The following is a 26,515-nucleotide window of genomic DNA, read 5'->3' on the forward strand; positions in this document are numbered from 1 at the left end:
CCATGAGAAAATTCTAACTCTTAGAAGGCTGCCACGAATTGGAAAAGTTTGAAAACCTCTAAGCAGTGGCGTAGCTACAGTGTTTGCCGCCCGGGGCGGTCCCTCAATTTGCCGCCCTTTCGTTGTGAAATAGCTTATACACAAAACTCTCAAACGTGTTTAAATTAAAACTAGCAATTTAATTGAAGAAAAAATAAGACCTTATTATTCTCTATATACTTTCAAAAGAAAAAAGCGGCGAAGGGGGGGGATAAGGGCCCACACTTGGAGAAATTGCTAAATTTCAGTCAAAAACCGCAATTTTAGTAAAGTTATTAGAAAAGGCGCGTTGTGTGTGTATGGGTTTGCTCCAGATTTTTTTTTTTTTTCAAAATTAGTCTATTTTTAGTGCTTCTTTGTTGACGTTAGGGGATCTAGGCAAAGAAAGGAAATTTCACGAAATTTTAAAATGCAGCTTAGCCTACTTCGAAGAAGTCAAGGAAATCGGGAGTGGTCGGATATTCAATGCGAAAATTTTAAACGCAATTGCACGCGTATTCTAACGCAGTTGTAGGAGTTAAGGGAGAGAAGGGCACTGAGGTTTCTTACTGAAATGTTTTTTTAAACTGAAATCAATTTTAAGGGCATCTTTGGTGGTTTGGTTGAAAGGGGAAGGTTTGGGTTCTTTCTTTGGAAAATTTTCAGCACCGAAGTCTCAAAAACGCAATTCCAGGCTGTCTTTGGTGACGTTGAGAAGTTCCCTAATGGCTTAAAAAATGTTGTGAAGCCCCAAGCGTTTCTCTCCTGAAAAATTTCCGTAATTAACGTCCGACTTTGGGCTTTGTTTAATAATGTTAGGAGGAAGAGGGATCAGAGAGAGGTTTCCCTCTAAAAATCATTCTTAAAGCTGAATGTCATTTTAGACTATCAGTTAGAAGGAAGGGTTAGCGAACTCTCCTACTCACGCAAATTTCTAAGAAAGAAAATTTTGGGCTATCTTTGGGGACGTAAGGAAAAGGGGTGAAGAGAAACTTTTCGAAATTGATGTTTTAAAAAATATAATCTTAGGAGACAATTATAATCTTAGGAGACATCAGTTGAGAGGTGGAGGGCGACTAAGATATCTATCTCGGAAAAATTCCAAAATTGAGCTCCTAAAAACGTATTTTAGGCTACAATTGATCACTTTAGGAGATCAAGGAAATCAGGACTCAAATGCTGTTTTCACAAATTGATATTGAAGTATCGAAGCTTTAAAAACGTAATTTTAAGCTAGATGTTGAGACTTTAGAAGAGAGGGTGGGAGTTTTCTCCAGGAAAGTGTTCAGAATTGAAAGCCTAAATATATGCTTTTTAACTGTATTTGCTACGTTAGAGGGGAGGTAGGGCTAGGGGCTTGGCCCAGAAAGTTTCCAACATTAAGGTCTAAAAATGTATTTCTAAACGTATTTGGTGATATCAGGAAAAGGGATAAGATATTAAAGCGCTCTCCCGCCTAAAAACATTTTCGCACTTTTCGACTACAGATTGGAGGTGGGAGAGGTTCCCAACCGGAATTATTTGAAACTAAATACTTTAAAATGCATTATAGACTATGTTTGGATAAGTTGAGGGTCCAACCCAAATGTTGAAAAATGAAATTCGCTTACCTTTTATAAGGAATAGATTAACATGTGATCTAAAATTGTCGGATAGATTATCTACTCGCAAAAGCGAGAAAACGGAAATCTCTAATGCTTCGTTTGAAGAACAGAACTCTTGCAAAAATTGGGAAATCAAAGCAAACTCTGAAACATATATAAAGTGTTACGAGCAATAAATTGTTTCGAGTAACATTTAACACTCCCCCCCCCCCCCCCCCCCCCCCCCCCCCCACCATTTCTTCCTCTTGTTACCATTTTCCTGAAGTAAAAAAAGGGGAGATTTTTGTTTCTCACGAGCAAGCTTTCAAGAAACTTTAAACTTAAAATCTTGTATTAGCTTTTTCTTATAACAAAAATTGGAAAAATTCATTGTTTTCGTCTTCCTGAAGTTAACCTCTACAGTCTAAATAACAGATTTAAAAAAAAAAAAACTGTGCATTTTTCAAAATACACTCAAAAAGACAACATAACTTTTCTGGGTCAGAATGGAATATTTAACAGGGGTGATTGTGGGTTCATCAAAAAATACCTGAAAGTTTCAAAGCGAGAACGGGGGGGGGGGGAGGGTAATCTTTGGCCCCTATTACTTAAGTGCACCTATGCCATAGTATTTAATAGTTCAATAGTCGGTGTCAAAATAGTGTGTGTACATTTGATTAAAATTTTAATGGGTTACAAAGTTACTTTTGAGCTGGTGTTATACAAAATTATCTTGACATTTATCCATCTTAAGGGATAGGTGTCCATCTTAAGGCTCTTGCAGGTATATTTGATGAGTATTATATAATTTTTAAAAAATTGCGGAGGTAGGGAGAAAAAAGCATAATAAAAAAAAACATAATTCCGGTATTTTTCGACATAAAAATACCGGAAATACGTCCGTAAATGCCGGAAATTCGGTAAAATACCGGAACACAATCACCCCTGATTTAAGTAATATTCCTTTACTTTTCAATTATTCCAATAAAATGACACCGCAAACGAAGAAAAGAGCGGCTCAAGTCACGTAGAGAATTTCTTATTATTGATCTTTCGATCATAAATTTGAGTGTTGAAACAGACATATTTGTCTGGGAAAGTTTGGTTTAAAATGACTTGAGCCGCACTTTTCTTTGTTTGTGGTGTCACTTTCTTGGAATAATTGAAAACTACAAGAATAATTAAACTGTCCGTTATGTCCCAGAAAAGTTATTTTGTCCTTTTGAGTGCTTTAAGAAGAAAATTTCTTGCTTGCAGAAATGGATAAAAACCATAATCTCCTTATTTGGAAAATACATTTAATTCTTACACATCAAAAGAGCCAATTTGCCGCCCCTAGAAAAGTGCCGCCCGGGGCGGACCGCCCCCTCTGCCCCCCCCCCCCCCAGATACGCCACTGCCTCTAAGCTATTTGGTATTTGCTTATACAGTGGGGGCAAACCTAACCTGGCAGTATTGTGACGATGCGCAGATCCTAATCACAGCATTACGACGTTGCGAGGTTAGGTGTGCCCCAACTATAGTTTTACAAGTGTTGAAGCTGATGATAGAGAACTAGATAATTTTAGCAAATCTTCAAGCATGGAATCATTTTGTGCTAATTCCTTAAATAGAGGAAGATACATTATTTTAAAATTAAGTAATCCTTGCTTGTGATACTAATCAAAAACTAATTCAAACATTTTATTACGATATCATTTTCGGATTGTATTTTAAGCACAAATTTCTTGTTGAATACATTCGCGCATATTTCCAGTGAACGTCATATTTTCCTTTTCTCCTTTATTTAGACAAACACAAACGTGAAGTGGGAGGAGAGGAAGAGGTGGAAGCACGTACTTATGGTCATCATGGATTCCATACCGTCCGGTTTTCTCATTACGGCCATGAAACCAGGAGAAGATACCACAAACGCACTGAAGGAGCATCGAACCAAGAAACACGGGTAAAATTATGGATGCGTTTTACTAGGGTCGATCCAAAAGTATGGTTCCCATCAATTCTACAAATATACAGCAGTCTTTTCTCATTGAAATTTACATCGCTGGAAAGAAAAAACCTTTCTCTATTTTTATACATAATCGCCATCTTTTTCTGTGCATTGTTGTCGACGGTGCCTTAACTTTTGTATCGAGTGTCACAGAATTCCACCGTCTGAGTGGGACATGACAGTCAACAAACCATTCCGTTCTTAATTGCAGTCCGGAGCTCGAGTCTAGTGATTACCACTTGCTTCCTAAGTTTAAAGAACACTTTACTTTTTGCAAGAGCCTCTATTTCCCAGAAAGCCACCAAAGGAAACAAAGATTAATTTGAACCTCCTACAGCCATGCTCGAAAAAAGAAGACCCACAAACACTCAGACAAAAAGGCCTTGAGACGATTGAAAAGTTCTCCCAGGGTAACTTTGTGACTGTCTATACGGACGGCTCATCTGACACATCCCTCAACAAAGGAGGTGCTGGCATTCTCTTCCTCCTTCCAAATGGAGATAAATATACACATAAAATCAACACAGGCATAATTGCTTCTAACTTCACCAGCGAACTTCTTGCGATTAAGGAGGCACTCACCTTTTACATGACCAATCAAGAGATCTCAGTCCCAACTGATGGATTGGCAATCTTCTCTGACTCAAAAGCGGCCTTAGAAGCAATCAAAAACGGAGCAACCAACATCACCTCTGCCATAAATGCCCTACTCGAAGACTTGCTCGGCAATGGAAAATCCTGCGTGCTGCAATGGATACCGGCACACGTGAATATTGAAGGGAATGAGTGTGCGGATTCCCTAGCAAAAGAAGGCAGAAACATTGGCAAACCTTGCACCACCATCACGCTAGCAGACTCAAATGCTGTCGCAAAACATAGACTTCTGCCACATACCTTTAAGAAGCCCCTCATCACCGACTTTGATTGCCCCAGAATCCTAACATCTACAATTGCAAGATTAAGAACAAACCACTATAAAGGGATGAAAATTCTTCCCGACAAAACGAGAACTTATATCCCCTGCAAGAACTGCACCGATGCCCAACTGACTCCGGATCACATTCTTGAGTGCCCGGCCCTTATCCCACATGTTCTGCAGCTGGGTATGGTGCCACTGGCTTCAGAACTTCGAGAGGTCCTCTACAGCATAGATGCGTTACAGCTAGCGGGCGCGGTCTTGAAGACACACGGAGCCATTTAATTGTCCATGGACACGACAAAAAAAAAAAGAACACTTTAATGGCCTACGTTTCCGGAGCAACGACAAAGTCAGAAAAGGGGTGAAACGCTTCCTCAACGAGTTGACGGTGGAATTCTGTGACACTCGATACAGAAGTTAGGGCACCGTCGACAATAATGCACAGAAAAAGATTGCGATTATGTATAAAAATGGAGAAACGTTTTTTCTTCCCAACAATATAAATTTCAATGAGAATAGACAGTAATATTGTAGACAGATTTGTAAAATTGATGGGAACCTTACTTTTGGATCAATCCACGCATTTAATAATTATGATGTCCGGCTCATGTATTAGAACAAATGTTATGGCACACAATCATCGCAATAAACATGAAACATGTTTTGTGATTTAATTTTCATTTCATCACTAACTCCTGTATTTGCCAGACGATTCAAGAATCGGCCTTACAGCCAATCAGGTCGAAGCCGTCTTCAACCAATAATAAGAAGGCTTTAATCTGTATTTTAGGTTCCTGGTGGTACAACTAAATATAAGTGTGACGATTTCTTTAGTACCACTTGTTGTTCTTTTTGACTCCTAACTTAAGTAAAAAAAAATAGTTTCACACTGATAGTTTTGCTGCTAGTCGTCAGTTTTTCCCAGATTTGTAATGCAAAAAACTAGCTTAAAATATAAACTAAAATGAAAATTAAATCTTCGCTTGCAAATTTACTTTGCTGCTTAAAACTTTGCTTAAATTGCTTTGGCCGTATACCGAAAAGTTGTGGCCAAATTTTTTTTTTTGCCAGCACTGTATACTTCGTTAGAAAACTATTGATTTTTTTGTTTGTTTGTGGGTCATTCCATACAGATTCAACGGATGAGTTCGCTCGACCATTTTTAATTTTTTTGAAACTCATATCCCAAAATGATGCATATGAATGATGTTTAAAACCACTTTTATTTTTTCTCTAACCTTAACCCTTGATTTTTTAGGGGTCATCAAAAGTGATTTTTGAAGTCAAAAATGGGACTTTTAGACCTTTGCATTTTGGCCAAAATCCATTTGAATTACATTTATGGCAGTTAATTTTACGCTTTGATGTTAAAGTGCATAAGATGATAGTCTCACATGCTGAGTTACGTGGGTGTAACTTAATAATTAAAATAATGGCAACAGGTTAAAGTTCAAGGTCAAATGTAAAATTTTTGCTCATTTCAAACGTCATAATTCGCTTAGGGGACGAAAACACAAAATGAAATATGGCAAAAACTAATCACTGGAGTCACACTAATGAGAAAATATAGCTGTAATTGTGTGTTTGTTTACCCTTTACAAATTACAGCCCCCCAAAGATCAGAAAATTGAGAAAAATGACATTTTTAGACCCCTGTAAACCAAAAGGGGATGGAATTAAAAATTAAATTTCTTGGCCAATTGAATATTCCATTCAAGTACTATACTTATTATACATATATTGTTTTGTGTATTTGGTTTGTAAAAAAGATACAGGTCTTTGAAATTGAGCAATTTCGATAGTTAATTTCCGCACTAAAACAGAAATAAAAAGTGTGAAAACTTTATTGCACTTTCTTAAATGGCCTATATAATATATTATAATGAAAAAACATATTTTAAGTATAAGAAAAACTATTTAAATTTGATAACTTAGAAATATTTGAACATGAATGAGTAGTTCATACTTGATTGACAGCTTAAGTGGTTAATTTATAGACTATCTACACACACAAATTTTCAATACACACAATTATATGCTCTGTACATTAACATATCTAAATTGCCTTAAACATATGCAAACTTGTTTGAGTGTAGGTTTGAAAAAATGAACTCACTTAGTAGTCCTATAGTTGTAATGGTGACTCAAGTATATAGCGTTTTAAAATGCTTTACCAAGGCACATTCATAATTTGATACTTCGAAAATGTACTAGGAGCAAGACAATGACAGGGGTTCTAAATTTAGTGATCAACACAAGCTATGTAATAACTTTTTTGACAATAATGGGCATTTTCCTTTGATAGTCCTTTTAGTAACACACTATTCTTCATACCTATTGCTAGGGGACAATAATTTTACAGTGATAATATTTAAATGCGGTGGCATAAAGCAGTGATTAAATGTTGCATTGGGAATTTTATTTGCAGAGTCAAACCTTTCTTGCAGCATTTTTTCAGCTAGTTTAATATACTGAATGCTCACAAGGGTACATGAAATGGTTAGTAGCAAAAATGCAGAAGGTATACCTACATTTCTGTAGGAATTAAAATGTGACTTCTAGTAGTTCTTTGCAAGCTAGTCTTAGTAGAATCAATTCTTTTTACGGTTCTTCTGATTCTGTTACAATGTCCACTACCGTGTGATATTGCACAGAAATGCCATTCAGCTCTCAAGTTGACAACCGTTTCGTTATTACATAAATTGAGAAAGTTCTTTCTATTTTTGTTGTGTATTTGAGTAAAGTATTTCAGTACACCACATGCTGTGTCACCACCTGAACTATAGTACTACTGTGTGAGTCAGTGGCGTAGCTAGACCCGACTTTCGGGGGGGGGGGTTACTTCTTATATATATATATATATATATATATATATATATATATATATATATATATATATATATATATATATATATATATATACTAGATATCGTTTAGAATTAATCGTATCGTAAGAAGAGGGGGAAAAGATTAGTATACTTCTGAAAATATATTCTCCAATATTTTTTTTTTCAGTTGTATCTAACTTCAGTTATTTATGAACCTCTATTTAAGATTTTTCAAGGTCATCACAATCACAATGAAAATTGTGAAGATAACTATTTGCATTGTTTCTTTTTAATCTTCAGAGCTTATCAGGTAGTCACTTTTTGGCGCCTTAATCTTAATCAGATTTTCATTAATATAGAGCATTTCAATATGTAACATTTTATTGCGTTATTTTTAACAGAAGAAACACTGAACTGATTACATCTCTTCTCTACATAGTATATATAAAATGAAGTCTCCAAAAAGCGTCTGTTTGTTTGAACGCGCAAAACTCGAGAACTACCCGGTCGACTTTGCTGAAATTTTCACAGTATCAGTTTTTTATTCCAATTTAGGCCCAATTTTACATAAATTCCCGAATATGGGGGTGAAAAATCACTTGCACACATTCATATTATATATTGTTGGAAAGGGTATTTTCCAAGTTCTACGTAATTTGTTTCAACGCTCTTACGTAATTACGGCGGGAGTTATTTGCGTTTTTAGATCGAATTGTTTTAGGCTTAGTTGAAATTTAGGCACTAATATCTTCATTAAATCCATCAATGAAAAGTGAAGGAACTGTGATACAGTTTTCTTTTTGACACCATTAGAAAGAGCTGCTTTTTTTACTCCACATCTAACTCGACCGAAAGTCGAAACTTTAACCCTCTATCTCAATTAGAAAAAAAGTTACAAGCGAATTAATTAAAGTTCAGAAATCTGTTCTCTATTCAAGTTTTTAACCATTTTATTTTGCGTTTCCACGGTAATGCTTTTTGAATCCATTGTTTATTTCCATTTTTCTCATTTTCAATTCTTAAACTTATCTTAATTTGTGTTTCCATGATTACGCTTTTTAAATCCATCTTTCTCATTTATTTCAATTTCTTAAAAGTATTTTAATATCTGTCGTCATTGTTTGGAGGGGACATTTTGCATGATGTTATTTTTTTTCTTTATTTAAGCCTGGTTATTGAATATACGTCACTTGACACAAAGATTATTTTCAAGGTAGAACGTGCAAAGCCGGGCAACTTTGCATTTCAATTCATGTTTTAATGCAATTTCAAAAACGTGCTTCATAAACTTGCAACGATATCTAAGTTTAAATTAACAACCAATTGATATTCAGTATTGGAGTGTTTTGAATCAAGAAGCTAAGGATCTTGGGATACAGCGGTTTAACTTCCGGCTTCAATTTCTTAGCATAGCGGGGCCTCTCTATATAATTTCTTTACTCTATGAATAATACCGTATTACCCCGCATTATCCGGCAAGCCGGGAAATTCAAATTTTCCGGCATGTCGGATAATTCGAGGTTTCTTTTGCAACAAAACAAAAGTAAATGTACCCATTCAGTCCCAATCAGAAAGCAAACCACTTCAAGGGAAAAAAATAATAAATCCCGAAAGTAACCTTTCAAAAAAAAAAGTATTTCGTATAATATGTTCTTGTTATTTATGGTAGGTAATTATTGATGGATTTAATTATATGCCGATCAAGTAATCAATTCAGAAGCAATCAGAATTTTTTTTAAATAAATTATTTTAGGTTTCTTTTAGAGAGGTAAGTTTAATTTTTATGTATCGAATAGCCCTCTTGCAGAGGCTATGCTTGCTCTTTTTAGGGGAAGGGTTCAGGTTCATGAGCTCTCCTCGAATGTTGATATTGAAGTTTTAAAAACACTATTTTGGCCTTCAAGTTGAGAAGTGAGGGGGGCGCGTTCTCTCCGGGAGATGTTTCGGTATTGAAGAACAAAAAAATGGACTTCTAGGTTGTTCTTGATTACGTTAGGGGAAAACAGACGTCTGCTGCCAGAGCTCTGACCGGAATTTTTTCGACGATGAAACTCTAAAAACGCGATTTTAAGGGAAGGGGTGGGAGGTTTAGGAGCTCTTCCGCCTAAAAAACTTTTTTCAAAGCTATCTTTGATGACGTTAGAGAGAGAGGGTTCCGATTAGAACTTATTTGAAACTGAAATCTCAAAAAAAAAAAAAAAAAAAAAAAAAAAAAAAAAAAAAAAAAAAAAAAAAAAAAAAAAAAAACGGCATTTCAGGCTATTTTTGTACGGCCAAGTTAAAGAAGACACGGTGGCTCTCCTCCTCCCGGAAAATTGTAAAAAATAAAGTCTTTGACATGCTCTAATTGGTGACATTATAGAAAGAGGGTGGAGATCGTGTGTTCAGCCTAGTTGAGATTAGTGTTAGAATAGAAGCAGTGTATCTAAAAGATACGCGAGGCAGATTAATAGTTTTTATTAGAGTACGCTGGAGCACCGTTTAAACGTAATTCTAAGTACAGCTTCAAAGAAAGACAAGAGATTGTGCACAAGAAACAGTCCACAAGAAAAAAAAGTCTTGTGGGAGAGTGAATTTAATATCATAAAACCCCCGAATACTTCGAAGACTTTTCTTTTGCCTCCAATAACAGATCAAATAGCATAATTTCCTCATTGGAAAAATATGCTTTTTTTTTACATGAACGCTAACAAAGTGCCGCCCCGTGAAAAATGCCACCCGGGGCGGAGCGCCCCTTCCGCCCCAACCTAGGTACGCCACTGCAGTACATCGCAGCGTCGCGCTGTTTCTGATACCAGTAACGTTTTATTTTTAAAATGTAAACATGAAGTAAAAAAGACTTTTAGAAACGACTCCTTTTATACTTTCTTCTATATGTGCACTCCTGTTTGCGAAAATTGCAACACCATGAAGGAAAAATCATAGTTGAATGAAATTTAATACACAGTTGAGTGGTAATAGTACAAATAAATGATTACATTTTCAAACAAAAACAAACAATAACTAGTATGTTGTGGCCATCACGAAACTTTCTTCTATATCTTTCTTATAATTCTGATCCCTCCCCATGCTTAACGAGGAAGCAATATTCCCAACAAAAACAAAATTACACATGCAAAAACTTGACGACCATCCCAATGTCTGAATTATTACAAAAGCAAAGCAAAGAGCGAAAATTGAAAGTTATTTTAAAAGCCCTGCTTGAATTAATTGCAAATATTTTATTTGTTAACAAACATAAGATGGCAACAGTTAAAAATTTTAAATCATTGAGATAATATTTCCGGTCATTTCCATACAATTAAAATCACGAGAAATACGCAGACGACAATCTATTACGATTTATCTTTCTTACTAGCAAAAATACCCGGCGTTGCCTGGGTCAGTAATAATTATTAGAAAAAATCGTTACTTGCTTTTGTTTTCTGGCTTTAAGTGAAAGAATTTAAAACACATCTTTTTGACGTGATTAAAAATCGAGTTTCTTCCTTACCCATAAAACTAAAATAGCAATAAGTATAAAGAACAAAGTAGTATAGATTTAGAAACGAAAGCACTATATTTAAGCATATACAAATTTAAAAAACATGAAATTAATCTTCTCATGTTTAAAAAGATTAATCTGTTGATACTTTTTTTTTAACATGGAGTCTAAAACCTTCTCTGTATGGCTAATGAAGTACGAAGTGATTAAAAAAAAGTAGCTGCGCTCGTAATCCCCTTATACTTGCTTTAAGTTATTGCGGGAAATTTCAATCATTGTGGCTCTTTTGGTGCGATTTTACCGAATTTCCGAAAGTCGTTTCGGGGTACCTTCGATGATGCTCCCCCATTCTTTCCTTACTTTGTAAAACGATATGATATTAATTTTCGTTACAGAGATATCGTAGCCAGATGCTGAGATATTTTTGGTCACCATAAAATGGCGCTAAACAGTTTCATCCGAAATGTTACCAAAATAAGTAATAAAATTTGGTGATTGTTTGAAATTGTGCAAAAAGGAAAATTAATGGAAGTTTTTGTGCTGTTTATGGATTTGCCTAATTTAGTTGCTGGATTATTTAACACAGTAAAAAAAGTCTTTTGAAAATTCTTTGATTGGCGATATTTTGTTTACATGGTGAAAGCTGAGAAACATTATGACGTAGTCTTCGGCTTCAAAAGTAGCAACGTTGAAAAAACTGCCAAATACATCAGCTACGGAAATCTTACTGTAAAAATTTTGGCGATCTGCTGGTTGTTTGGATAATGAGTAAGTGTTCAATCAGCATAAATAATAATAAAAACCATTAATTACATTAAAGTTCCGTTTAAATGGAAAATCACCAGCCAAATCATGTATTATTTGCCAATTTTGTGCAAAAATCTTACTTCAAGATTTGACTTGAGAAAAGCCTTGAACAATCACGAAAAGCAAAGAAAGTCAACAATACAACAATTGTCGCTATCGACAGGGAGTTGAGATGATACACTAAATACTGTATTGAGTTGAGGAAAGCCTTCGAACATGGATCTAAAAAGCTCATAACTCGTTTTTTATTCTACTTAGAAATTTCGAACAGGTGCCATCTTCAGCAGAAAAATCAGAGCTTTCGATGGACATATAATGTAAATATGTGCAAGTATTTTTTCATCCCAATATTAGAGAATTTATACAAAAATTGTGTTTTATTGCCCCCCTAAGGGGGTTTTGCCCCCCATAACGGGACGAAAACTACCCTATGTGTTATTCTGATGCATAAGCTATATTATTGTAAAGTTTCATCAAAATCCGTTCAGTAGTTTTTGCGTGAAAGAGTAACAAACATCCATCCATACATCCATACATCCATACAGACAAACTTTCGCATATATAATATTAGTAAGATATATATATATGTGTGTGTGTGTGTGTGTATAATTGCTTGGAATTTTTTCCTTTTCTTCTTTTTTTTTCTTTCTCTTCTCTCTTCTTTTTCTCTTTTTTTTTTTGAGACTAACTTTTCGGGGGGGGGGGGGGGGTTGTCCCCAACCCCCCCCCTTAGCTACGCCCCTGGTGAAAGTTCATTTTCTTAAAACTACACTGAAGCAAGAAATGAAAAACTCACCTTTTTTTTTTCCTTTCAACTACATAGATAATACTTTTGCACGTGTTTAGGCAAGTTACATAAGTTAATGTACAGAGCTTATGTTTGTAAGTATTGAAAATTTGTGTGTGTAGATAGTCTATAAATTAAATACTTAAGCTGTCAATCATGTATGAACTACTCATTTATGTCCAAATATTTCTAAGTTATCAAATTAAAATAGTTTTCTTTATACTTAAAATATGTTTTTTCAGTATAATATATTATATAGGCCATTTAAGAAAAAGCAATGAAGTTTTCACACTTTTTATTTATGTTTTAGTGCGTAAATTAACTATCGAAATTACTCAATTTCAAAGACCTGTATCTCAGTGGTTGGAAAAACTACATTTCTTTTGTAGCGAACTACAACTACAACTACTTTGTTACAAATGTAGTTAACTACAGCTACAACTACTTTTTTCAAAATGTAGTAACTACAAACTACTTTTGAAAGGTAGTCGCTACTTCGCTACTTTCCAAAAAAATAAGCAAATAAAAAGCATACACAATAGGCTGTCCCTCAAAAAATGAAAGTCAATTTTTCAAGTCGCAGACACTCTTGTATTTTTCCTCTTGCGTCAAAACAAACGTGAAAAAAAGTTTCATACAATTTGCACAAGGGCAACCCGTGCCGACTTGCACCTGAAAATGTAAAACAGTACTTGTATGCTAGGCCAAATCGCAAAAAAAAAAAAAAATAAATAAATAAATAAAAAAATAAAAAAATAAAATAAAATAAAATAAAATAAAAAGTTTTTTAGAAACTCAAAATTTCTGTTGGGAAACGTTGCCCCTGTACCCAACACCCCACATGTACCATAAGAATATTTATTCAAATTAAAAAACATTTAAATGTGCCACACTTGACCTAAAATTTATAATTTTATTTCAAAAATTGATTTTTTTTTTTCAGTTATCTTTTAAAAAATTACATATAAATTTAAATAGAATATCAAGTTCAAAAATTAATAACGAACACATTTACAGATCAACGATTACAAACGAATAATAAAAAAATAATATATTTCAAATGAAAAATTTAACTCAACCTGGAAAAAAACCAGATCTTTGAGTACTATGCGGGAGACTTAAAAATTGCAGGAAAACAAACATTTCTATTTAACGCTAATTACCTACTTTTCTACTTTACTGTTTATATTTTTCAGCTTCATAATTTCGTAAAATCTTACATTTCTGAAAATATGTATCAAAAACATAATTTTTTGAAGAAAATTATAAATGTTAGGCACGTGTGGGATATCTAAATGATTTTTAATTTGAATAAATGATTTTGTGGTGCATATGTGGGTATAGGAGGAACGTTTTATCAACAGAAATTTTGAGTTTCTAAAAAAACATTTTATTTCAATTTGGCCTAGCATTACACAAATGCTTATTCACACTTTCAGACATAATCGCCACTTGCTGCCGTTGTTCAAATTATATGATTTTTTTTGGATGTAAAAGGATAAAATATAAGAGAGTGTGCGACTTGAAAAATCAACTTTCGATTTTTTTTTTGGGGGGGGGGGGATCCTGATACACACACACACACCGTAAGTGAATTGAACAAAAAGATTGATAAATTAGCTCATCAGAAGACATTAAGAAAAATGTCCGTTATCATACTCTCACACACTGTAATGCTCGTATTTATTGTAAGTCATCCAGAACAGTTCGATTTCATCCTTTTCTATAACATTTTAAGTAGCTTCTTCGGTCAGTTCATATAAAATTCACCAAATTTTCAATTCGCGAAATCACCGATATCTTTATTTTCGCGAAAATAAGTGTTTTTTGCAATATGAACATTGGTGAAATATGAAAATTACAACGGCAAAAAAACTAATGACGTCAAACAGATAGAACGTATGGCGTCAAAATGAAATGCCTGAGGTCAGCTCGTATTTTTATGAGTCTTATTTCTCATAGCATCCGCTGATGTACTTGTGTAAAATTTGAGCCAATCAAATTCGTTTGAACCTTTTTTTTTCGTTTTCAGTTTATTTAAAAGTAGTTTCCAGAAATCGCTACAAACTACTATTTTTTTGTAGTTAACTACTCACTACACTACTTTTTTAAAAAAGTAGTGCGCTACACTACAAACTACTCAAAAATGTAGCTACTACAGTAGCGTCGCTACTTGTAGCGCGCTACTTCCAACCACTGCTGTATCTTTTTTACAAACCAAATACACAAAACAATATATATAAAATGTATAGTACTTGAATGGAATATTCAATCGGCCAAGAAATTTCATTTTTAATTCCATCCCCTTTTGGTTTACAGGGGTTTAAAAATGTCATTTTTCTCAATTTTCTGATCTTTGAGGGGCTGTAATTTGTAAATGATAAACAATTACACAATTACAGCTATATTTTCTCATTAGTGTGACTCCAGTGATTAGTTTCTGCCATATTTCATTTTGCGTTTCCGTCCCCTAAGCGAGTTCTGACCCTTTGAAATGAGTAAAAATTTTACATTTGACCTTGAACTTTAACCTGTTGCCATTATTTTAATTTTTAAGTTACAGCACGTAACTCAGCATGTGAGACTATCATCTTATGCACTTTAATATCAAAGCGTAAAATTAACTGCCATAAATGTAATTTAAATAGATTTTGGCCAAAACGCAAAGGTCTAAAAGTCCCATTTTTGACTGCAAAAATTACTTTTGATGACCCCTAAAAAATCAAGGGTTAAGGTTAGAGAAAAAATAAAAGTGGTTTTAAACATCATTCATATGCATCTTTTTGGGGTATGAGTTTCAAAAAAATTAAAAATGGTCGAGCGAACTCATCCGTTGAATCTGTATGGAATGACCCTTCTTTGTTTGTTTGTTTTATAAATTTGGCTTTATTTATATTTTTCCACGAGTAAACGTTATTCTCTTACTTTCCTCTGCACCCGCATATGCATACCAAACACTCTGTTTCATTTATATATATAAAAATGGAAGAGGATTCGAATCTTTCTAAAAGATTTTGTTTTAACTTAAATAGTTTAAATATGCTATGTATTTCGAACGGTGCATTTATGTTTTAAATTAAAAAAAAGTATTATTTTTTTTATTATTTATTGATGCATTATATTTAACTAAAAACATCTATATTTTTTTCTCTCCATTTGTAAAGAATGGACATCGAAAAACGTCTTCAGTTCGTCCGACACACAATAGAACCTTAACTTCCTGGAAGTACCCAATTCACCATGGACTCAACTTACCGGACAACCATTTAGATAATTCTGGATCATATCCTACCTCAAATTTCGAAACATGGGGCAAAAGTCAAGAAAGCCGTTACCCACTTTCTACTCATAATGCTATTCCATTCGTTCATCACCCTGAATCGAATGAAAATGTGAATAACAACAGGGAAAATGGTCACTTTGGTGACGTTCCATTTCATACTACTATTTCAGATGATTCTGGTCCTGTATCTAGAACGGAGCGAGAAACTACACCAATGGAGATTCTGCCTCATTATTTCCCCCCAAATGCAAATTACACTCTTGATGCAAAATTATTACATCTTTACAGGCCAAATGAGGCCGGTATTAAGTATGATTCTTCGGATTTTCATGGAGAAATTGAGAGTAATGTGTTGCCACTAGACTACAGTCAGAATTATTACCCGTATCACAATAATAGACCTATTTCAGATCTAGAATCATATTCTTCGTCTGCTAATGATAAAGACTTTCTTGGGAAAGGGTTACGAAATAATGATAATTTTTATACTACTGATAATCCAGTTTTCTCAAATAGTGTTTTAGAAGTTCCAAGCACTACTGAAAAACTTGAGAACCTGCACCAGCAAGAACCTTTTGAATTTACGTCTCACGGAAATCAAAGCCCCAGTGTAAATTTTTACAGAAACGAAATTGCAAATCCGGTTTCAAGTAGATCCAGGTTGTTAAATACTGATCTAACTCAAAAAGAGGATCAATTTCAAGTTTCAAAGAATTACTTTTTGAAATCTACTGAACAGTCGAATGAGAAAAATCAATTCTTAAATAAAGATGATTCCATTATATTTTCGAAAAATCATGACAGTTTTATTATTCCAGCTACTACCGAAAGTGCTTATGAAGAATATACAGTAGAAAATTTCGAGCTAATAAATAACAGAAAGCCCAATGAAAGCGAATATAAACTGAGCGCAAAGAATTTAGGTAGTTATGAATCACAAGAAAGTTTATCAACCCAGAAGCCATGGCAGAATACTGTCCCATTCAGAAATTCTCTAAATCCACATAGAATTGATTTAGCGTTTGCTGAGAAAGAAAGATTGCGTCTCCAAAATGAACATATCGCTGCAAGCCGGACCTCTACCCCCACAGACAGTTTTAATATTCTTCCTACCACTGAGCAACCCCCACAGACATTGACAACGTCCGATGACATTGCTTCACATCATCAGGCAAAATTCCGTAATGTTTTGAAATTACTTAAGCCAGAAGAAATAATCATCGATGTTGAAAGGATTCCAACCCAGTCTCTATTAGAGATCCGGGAAAGATTCAATCATAAAAGAACGTCTCCTGGTACTATGAATAGACATTCAGCTGTCAAAGTTTCGGAATTGCCATTCAGAGGAGCTCCAGCGGAAACTACTCAACCTCCTAAATCAGCACACCTGTTCCCTGAAATAGTTCCATCTACTCTATCCCCATTTGGGCAACTGAACCACAACACACGAAGAACTCAGGATCGCGGTGAACAATCTTCAGGACCGATTCGGCGCACCAGCTATGAACGAGATACAGTGATTTTGGGTGGAGCAAGCAACCATCAGAAGCGAAAGCACAAAGAAGCAGGGGTGTTACAGTCTGCGTCGAGTAAATTCTCGCATGGGCGTCGTAATTCTTCTTTTCAATATGCTCAATCTCATGGACTCACACCGGGAAGGATATATCCTCATCCGAACAGATTAGCAAGTCAGCCACGTAGGTCCTTCCCCTACCATTCACGTTTGCAACAAGGTCAAGTACTGCCACCGGGTGTGTCAATGCATCCACGACATCCTCAAGCACCGTATGCTGACATGGTTCCTTCAAACGTACTGCACTCATCGCCAGATGAACAAAGATATCGCCATGTCAGACCTCATCGTCAAAGGCACCACAGAAGGAAAGATCGAGTTTTAAACCCTTGCTGCAAGAAGGCGGAAAAGTCACCAAATTCACTTTCCTGCTGCCGGGGTAGAGGTTCTGCTTGCTGCTCAACTTCTCGAAGTAGAACTCATGAAGGCATATCCTGTTGCTCATCATCAAAGAGTTTCAACAACAAACAAGCAATCACTGCAAATCCAAATCGAATACCAGCTAGAAGCAGTGGCGTTCTTGGTGATTCTCCCAGAAACCACGTGGACAATAGAGACCGTTGCCAAAAAGAAAAAATGTGTAGAACTCTTTATCAAAGCACACAGCAAGTTATAGTATGCAGGAACGCTGAAGTAAACGGTTGCTAAAAATATTTCTATTTTGTGATTTCTTCTGAGTTTGGAGTATTGTACTTTTATTGTATTTGTTACTGTACTTTTATACTCATTTTAATTTCACTTTTTATAAAACAGTATAACTCAAAACAAACTATACAAACAAAATAATGCCATTAATTTCAACAACCATTTTAGGAAATATACAATTATTTGTTTTTTTGTTATATCTGATGAATCTAACGCATTGCATATTTTATACTTTGCATTATCATGTACAATAAATTTAACACTTATTTGCTGTGACCTTTATTTGTGTTTTAGTTATTTTTAGCGCTTCATTTCATTGTTATCGCAACACACAGATCAGTAAATAAAAAAAGTATGTAATCTTTGGCTAGTAGAAAAGTCATGACACTGTTTTGGAAGTGCGCTTGGGTTCTCGATAACATGAATTTGCAGCTCGCAGCAAGGGTAATTGACCTCCTGAAAGCAGTGGCTTAGATTCGAGTTATTTTGAAATATTTTTGCCTAACGGTTTCCCAGACAGTGATAACTAAAATTTCTGGTAATTTACTAAACCGTCTTTCACTTTCGTAGAGTGTGATTAAGTTGTGCCATCAACTACACAACCGTCTGAGGAAAAATCCTCAAAATCACTTAGATACTTAGGTTTTCGGAAGGAGAACGTACCCCAGTTCCACCCGGTGGATCAGCACATGAAATCCAGTACAGTTGAAAGAAATACTCAAAACATACCAACAAAAATATAGCTTCAAATGCTGTTCGGAAAAATTACGCATACCACAAATACATTTCGCAAGGAGGCTTGGGCCCCTCTCAAAATTAGGAGAAAAAAAATAATGAAACGTAATTATTCGTTTGGTGTTTGTTCACAAATAATTTCCAGGCTTTCACCTTCAAAAAACTCCTAGACAGGGGGGAGGGGGGAGACGGGCAGGCCGAGCTGTAGGAGGCCCTCTTCCTTTTTTTTATATGTCTCCACCAGTGACTAAAAATACAGTCGGACCTCCATATATCGAAGTAGCATTTTGCCGGAAAAAAATTCGATATATAGAAATTTCGATATATAGAAACAATCTGTTTTTATCACAAAAATCTCCTAAAACATTAAAATTAAAGCTAATTTTCTTGCATGAAACCCTATTTATAATTTATACGAGCATCGGATTAAACGAAAGTTAAGAATTAAAAAATTAACTGAAATTACATTTTTGCGCTTTCATACATCTTCATTCTTCGGCAATTCAACTTGATGCGCAACATAAGAGGGATTTTCGTTTTGACAATGTAATCCAGAGAAAAGTAAAATATCATTTTACCTAACTTGAATGATTTTTACTGAAGCTAAAAAGACTAGGAATGATAATCAACAGAGAAAAGGGATAACTTGAAACTCATTTTACAGTGCTACTGATTAAAACTAAGATTTGAAATAAACTTGAGGTAATTTAAGAACTCCAAAACGAAACAACGACCTAGCTACACACCCCTCAACCCCAGATTCCTTGTGAACATAATTTTCTCCCATAACCTTCATTTTTCATGAGACAAACAGTCTAAAGTGGGAAAAAAATCTACTAATGTCTCGAGAAAAATTTCGATATATAGAGATTTTTTCGATATATAGAAACAAATTTTCTATGTAATGAACATGGAAATGTGCTGGGATTTCGATATATAGAAAATTTCGATATGTGGAAGTTCGATATATGGAGGTCCGACTGTAGATGCTTTTCAGAGACGGATTTAAAGGGAATATCCGGGTTTGTGTTTCGGGAGGCAATTTCAGGGAGCAACAAGTTTAAGTGCGGCTCCAAGACCGAATTCAAAAGGGGATCATGACCACCTTGACGACTCCAAACAGATCCTAAAATTCCGTTTTTAGATCTTTAGTTACGGAAAAGTTCAGAAGAGAGCACCATGCATCCGGTATAATTAGCTACACGTAAATAATTATACCGGACAGGTCAGTGGCTGCTGCTACTACGTAGCAGCAGCCACTGACCTGAATATTGAAATAAACGGGCAAAGGCGTGGAATGCAGCAACCACTTATATCCAGTGGATGCAACGCTGATTGTGATTATACGCCCTCGAAAAAAGTTGTTTGCGCGCATGCTCTTTTAGGATGCTAGCCCATCTATTCAGTTGTCTATGAACTGGTTTCTCGTTGTTTATCTAGTTAATAATACATCTATGAAGAGCACTTGATATCTTCGCCCCTCCTCTATGTTACCAAAGAGAACTAAAAACTGCATTTTAAGACTTGAATTTCCGAAAATTAAATTAGGAGAGCTTCTTACCCGACTCTTCTCAAATAACTTGGTCAAACATTGCCTAAAATGACGTTTTACGAATTTAAAATTCCAATAATTTACGGAAGGTGATTTCCTCCCCCGGCACTTGTCTAACGTTTTTAAAGATAGTTTCAAAGTATGTTTTAGCAAGGAGAGCTCTCGAACTCCCCACCCTGTCGCCTAACATCACAAAGAAAAAAATAAATAATTTGTGTTTTAAAGCTTCAATGGCAAAAAATATCCGCCAGAGCTCTCAAACATTTTTCTTCCGTGACCAAACATAACGTGTAAGTGCATTTTTGGAGCATTAAATTTCGAAAAGTTTCCGAGAGAAAGCATCCTTTCCTTTTTCCTTTCAGGTTGCATCTTAAAATATCAAAACACAGTTTTCAAAATATCTTTATCACAAATTTTCTGGGGGAAGCTCCCGAACTCTGAGACTTCGCCTAACGTAATCAAAGACAGTCTGAAATGTGTTTATAGAATATCTGTTTCGAAACATTTCTGAGGAAGGTTCCCCGATCCACCACCCTTTCCCTAACTTGTTATCACCAAAGATAGTCTGCCTTTAAGATTTCAATTTTGGAAAATTTTGGAGGGAGATTCCTAACCTAACCCTTTCACTTGACGTCACCGAAGGTAGCCTGAAATTGCGTTTTTAAAAACTAAGTTTCGAAAATCTCTCCGGCGAGGTTCCCCGCATCCTTCCTTCTCAAAAATAGCCTAAAATTGACTTCAGTTTCGAGAAACGTTTTAGAGGGAATCCCCTCTCACTTTTTTCTATCATTACCAAATGACCTAAAATTGCTCTGCAGTGTCGAAAAATTTATCTTAATCATTTCCTTAATGTCGTTAAAGACGGCCTAAAACTGCACATACTATTTAAAACTTCAGTTTCAGAAAGTTTCCGAGAGGCGACCTGATCCCCCAACTGTCATCAAAGATAGCTTAACTCCTATTTTGAAAATAGTTCGTGGGGGGGGGGAAGGCAAACCTCTCCTCTTCTCATCTTTACAAAAACAATTTTTTACTTCAATTTTGAAAAATTCTTCAATTTATTTCCCACTTCCTTCCCTCCCCCTCAACTTATACCATGGAAGATCGACTAATAGAGTTATTTAAAAATTCACTTTCGAAAATCTTCTGGAGACATAGACGGATGTCACCACCTCTGACGTAACCTAATGATATCTTAAAATTTCTCGTAACTGTTAATATAGCTTTCCTTCAAAGCAATAAATTTTACATAAAGAACTTCCCAGTACCCCTTTTCTGCCTTTTTTTTTGAGCAATCACGATTGCTTATTGTCCTCACTAGACCGTCTTTGATGTTCGGTTCCTTTTTTGGCTTGTGCCAGGGGCCTCTGCAGCCACGGTTACTCCGGTCCTGAGTTATCCGCTTCTCCTGATCGGAGGCGTCCATGTCCTACACACACGGACGCTCACACATTCAACACACATACACACTCACGACTTCATACACATACACTCACACACGCCTACGTGCATATACACAGGTCTACGCACACACACACAACTATGAACACGTGACCGCCCTGGAGGAGGGAGAGGAGCCGTTTCTAGAACAATAACTCCATTGAATAGGGTTCTGTCGCAGTTCGTGATTGCGAAAAACATAATTTGAATTCAAAATTTCAGAATTCCAATTAATTCTCCTTTTTTTTTCGATTCGAATCCGAGTCACAACTGACTACAACTGTATTTTTGTCGAGGACTGCATACTAAGTGCCTTGCCTCCATTATTTTTTTATACCGATAGATGGCAGCACCATCACCGGATCGAACAGTTAATGAGAATTTAGAACTAGACCATGAGCTAATAGCTACCTGGTGCTAGCACCCCCAGAGGTATCGTTTCACTTGGAGGACATTGAGACCACGAGCATATTTAACGTCGCCCAGTCCCCTTTAATGACGACGGTGGGTCTTCGACCATCGAGGTTCGAACCCAGGACCCTAAGGCCCCAAATCCGACACTCTACCGATCGGGTTACCACGACCCCCCCCCCCCCTTTTTTAAATAATAAAACTTGATATGGAAATTTGAAGAAAGATGAATATGGCAGCATTTTCAAATTTGCTCCATCTTCGAAAAATTGTAGATCTGTCATTTGTGCTCCTCCTCCAATAACTTCTGTTTTCAAAAAAAGAGTGAGGGAGGGCTGAGTTTGGTCGTATTTGCCGCCTCCGAAATTAAACCACTGGATAAGAGACCGCCGAAAGTTGCAACTTATGGTATCTCTTCCATCCTTACTAATATTATACAGGATGAGTTCGATCAAATCTGCCATACGAAAGGGGGTGATAGAAGAGCCCAAGCGAGGCTTAGAACCACCCATTATCGCTTACATTCCTTAACCGTAAGTAACGGAGTTATGGTAGGTATGAGGAAAATGAGTAAAAACACAAAATTCTGAGAAAACGACAGATTTCTGAGATTCCTGTAGGTTTTACACGCAAAATAAGTTCATATTTGAAAAGAGCAGACTAAATCCTACAAAATGACTTTTCCCATCAAGATAGTCACATTTTACAGCGAGCTACATAGTGGGGTGAAGTAGCTGAAAGTTACGTCAAATTTTTTCAACAGCTGGCTACCAGTATTCCCCTTTGGATTCAGATCGTACAAGGGTAGACGCGTTCGAAAAGCCCAGGACACAAATTTTTCTTCTAGCTCCCTTCACCTAATATTACTGAATATCTCTTTGAAACTTCTTTTTTTAGGACTTAAATTTTAAAATAGTTTTTGGGGAGCCCCAGAATTACACTGTCTGTAACATCATTGAATTGCGCTCTTTTTTTTTTTTCTTTTGAAGAAAGGCCTTCGGATGCAACTTCAAAAAGTCCCATTCCTTTCTTTAAACTAACGTCAACAAATATAATTCATAATGGCGATTTTAAGATTTCAATTTCTAAAAATTTCCGCAAAAGGCTTTCCGAATTTTTCTTCTCCGTAGCATCACCAGAGACCGCCTAGAAATGCGTTTTTAGGACCCCCCTCCCTTTCCACCCACTAGAAGCGAGAATTTTTTGATGCCCTCCTTCTATTTTTTGGTTGCGCCACTGGGTAACAGTATGAAGTCCTTGTCCCACTTCAAAAAAAAATGAGAAGATCAATGCACTGTTTCTCCGCCGCCCTCTCAAAAAAAATTGAAATTAAAAAAAAAAGGGTGTGTGTGAAGGGGGGGAACTAATCTTGGTTATATGGGCCCCCTCCAAAATAAAAACATATATACGCAACTGCTTCATCTCGCACAAAACATGTTAACTTCCCACCAGCACAATATTATTTTCGCGAACCCCTTTTGTACCTCTCAAGAATCACAGGGATTCGCGAACCACCGGTTGGGAAACGATGATATAGGGTAAGGCCCTTATATATACGACTGGACACATCGCTTAAGATCAGCCATTTCGGATCGGAGCGCGTGTTTGCGTGGTTGTCTTTTGTGGCGAGTTATTCGCAACTCCAACAAACTATAGGGGTGGGTCACTGCAGCCACCGTCTAATGGTGGATGAAAAAGGTAAAATAAACGCACGCCGTAGCGTAGAGAATGCTAATAAGCCTAGTAATTTTTGTTTGTATGCATAACATTTTTTTTTCTTTATTTCTTTTAAAATTAATTTTTAAAGTCTTGTGGATAATCTGGCCCACGTAGAAAGAAATGAGAATTTAAGAAGCATTACTAAACGTTAGACAGTAATGCAAATTTCGTAGTTCGTAGTTGTAAGCAGCCATTTCCACGTTGATGAATTCGATATTTATCAATTCTTGATGGAACTACATTTTCTTTGTGGCCATAAGAACACTATAAATATTTCATGTAAGAAAATCTTTGTTTATCAGTGTTATCAAAAGAGGAAGATGATGCTTCTTTGTCTTGTTTGGCTAGCGCTAATTGTTCTAATTTGTAGCTGAGTTATTTCTCAGACTGCCGAATCGGTTAGTTTTAATTTTTTCTGTTTCGTATGTTTCTAATTTCTGAATTATGATTCAATTCTGTCATGCATCATCAATAAAATTCTCACGGATAAATGGTGATAATTTCTTTTTTATTGATCTTCCATTATTTCTTTAAACTTATTGAATTCTATAATCTTTCTATCATTTTAATCCACACATGATAAAAAGTAAAAATGGTTTATAATTTACATGCGAAATCTCGCCAAGGGCTCTTTTAGCTCGCACAATACTAAAACTATAACCCGAAACAAATTTTTTGGTGAACCTCTTCAGCTGATAATGTAAGCAATAAAGTAAAGTTGGCGCATTATTTTGGCAATGAAAATTCTCAGAGTTAAGCATTTTTCATCTCATTCTACGATCAGACAATATTTTACATACTGTCCTGTCCATTCCAACTATATGCTGCAGTAAAATAAAGTAAGTTAAATTAATTATTTTTAAACTAGGCGGAGATGAAAGCCGTAATTCTTCTGCTAATGTTATCAAATCCTTCTTTCGAGCTAAAGATTAAAAAAAACCCCATATTCTTACAAATTCACACGAAAAATGAAAAAAAAAAAAAAAAAAAAAAACCTGATATAACGTTATAAACTTTCAAAAAAAAAAAAAAAAAACATCGAACAGACGAGCATCTTTGTTGATAATTTCAAGCAAATGCGAAGTTTGTTAATCCAGAGTTTTCATATGTTTACGCTTTCGCCATTTACGACAACAAACTCACTTTTTAGAGGGAAATAATGAAAACTAACATTATTTTGAGAAGCTCGAGAATACCATTAAAGGACGAAACAATACCTGTTGCTGAAAGCAATCTAAGATACATCAAATGCGTTAATAAAATACTCATAACAAACTGCCTATGTTTACCAACAGACACACGTAGAAAGCAATGTTTTATCTTTTTCTTTTATTTTGCAAATCATCGCAAGGTAGCGTATTCGAGCGCTGAAGTTGCGAACACTGGTTGCGAATCGCGTTTGGTGATTGCTCACTGCGAGCGATTAGAAATCGGTCACTCCACTCGAACATACCCTCTATAAAAGTTTAGAAAAATAGGTATAAATGTGGGCAAATTTCTTAAAATTCAGTCCCCACTCCCTATATTTTAAAACGTGGAGACACAATTGTTAAAAAGGGGGACGTTTCATCTACTTGGTTTACGTTCGACGACTCTAGCGTGCTCCAATCAACCAATCAACTTCTTAAAATGGTACGCTGAGGTTACATAGACTAATAATAAGAGTAGACCGAGCTATGGCAACCCTTTTGCTGCTCATAAACCAAACCATGTGACTGGTGGATATCCTAGCAACAGCGGGCGTTAATCGTAGCAGACGATCAACGCCAGCGCGAAATAAAATAAATAGAATTTATGGAACACGGAAGAATGATCTTTTATGGAGTCCGATTTGTAAATTTGTTATTCTAAGTTGTAAATATTTTGTTAATATAGTGAGTTTTTCGTTTAGATAGTATTGTGCATTTTCTTTAATCAATTTCAATAACTCTCTAAGCAATAAAAGAGGCAAGCGACCAAGAAGAATCAGCAAACGGTAAGATTTTTACCTACAGTTTCAATTTAAGATACCGATTAGTACATTTTTGCGTTAACGCAAAACGTTAACGCCATTTCGTTCACGCCAACGCTGACAGCTCCAAATGAAATAAAAGTTACCGAAAACTGATCAAAAACTATTACTAATGTCAAAATAATGCATAACTAAAAGAAAAACAGTTCAATCTCTGCACCTGGAAGTTTTTTTTTAATGAAAACACATTGTCGTAAAATACATGTCGAGTGCCAAACTGTAGATAATGCTGCCATCTAGCAACCATGCTGCCAAAGTCTTCGCCAAGCCCTTCCACTAGTCACATGATACATCTATGAACCAATTTTCTTCATCAGCAAGAATGAGAAAGCTCGGTCTACTCTTATTATTAGTCTATGTGAGGTTAGTATCGGTTACATACCGGTAGACAGGTGAGTTTTGTCGAACGCAAGGTTGGTAAGCGTTTTCCTAAAATGATTTTTGCTTCAATAACCACGGTTGTTGCAAATTTAACGGCCATCATCTTCAACACATAATCGTAATCGTTTTTTTTTAAAGAAATTTGTTTGCGGTGTATGATGAATAGAAAACTAAAAAGTCTCAAATTATGTCAAAATAAATGATTTGGGAACTTTGTTTACATTTTATCCTCACCAGCTTGAACTGCATAAAAGAGTGAAATCGTTCCCCTGCTCCTGATTTTCTTGCATAGCTAAGTTTTAACGTTTTTTTATCTTTTCTGAAAGGTACTGTGAAGACTAACATTATG

General features: G+C 35.6%; 2 protein-coding genes across 2 annotated transcripts in view; both read left to right on the forward strand.

Moving 5' to 3' along the window:
* The window catches only part of LOC129223984 (uncharacterized), a 141,766-nt gene extending 123,578 nt beyond the window's left edge, over positions 1 to 18,188 (forward strand). The window contains exons 6-7 of the mRNA XM_054858376.1: positions 3,392 to 3,546; positions 15,581 to 18,188. Of these exons, the coding sequence (XP_054714351.1) occupies positions 3,392 to 3,546; positions 15,581 to 17,920 (2,495 nt within the window). The 3' untranslated portion in view covers positions 17,921 to 18,188. The remainder of the gene's footprint in view (positions 1 to 3,391; positions 3,547 to 15,580) is intronic.
* An 8,125-nt stretch (positions 18,189 to 26,313) lies between these two features.
* The window catches only part of LOC129224350 (arginine/serine-rich protein PNISR-like), a 70,930-nt gene continuing 70,728 nt past the window's right edge, over positions 26,314 to 26,515 (forward strand). Inside the window, exon 1 of the mRNA XM_054858793.1 lies at positions 26,314 to 26,492. The gene's annotated coding sequence lies outside the window, so the exon portion shown is untranslated. The remainder of the gene's footprint in view (positions 26,493 to 26,515) is intronic.

The sequence above is a fragment of the Uloborus diversus genome, chromosome 6, assembly GCF_026930045.1.
Source record: "Uloborus diversus isolate 005 chromosome 6, Udiv.v.3.1, whole genome shotgun sequence".
In the NCBI taxonomy this organism is placed as follows: domain Eukaryota; kingdom Metazoa; phylum Arthropoda; class Arachnida; order Araneae; family Uloboridae; genus Uloborus; species Uloborus diversus.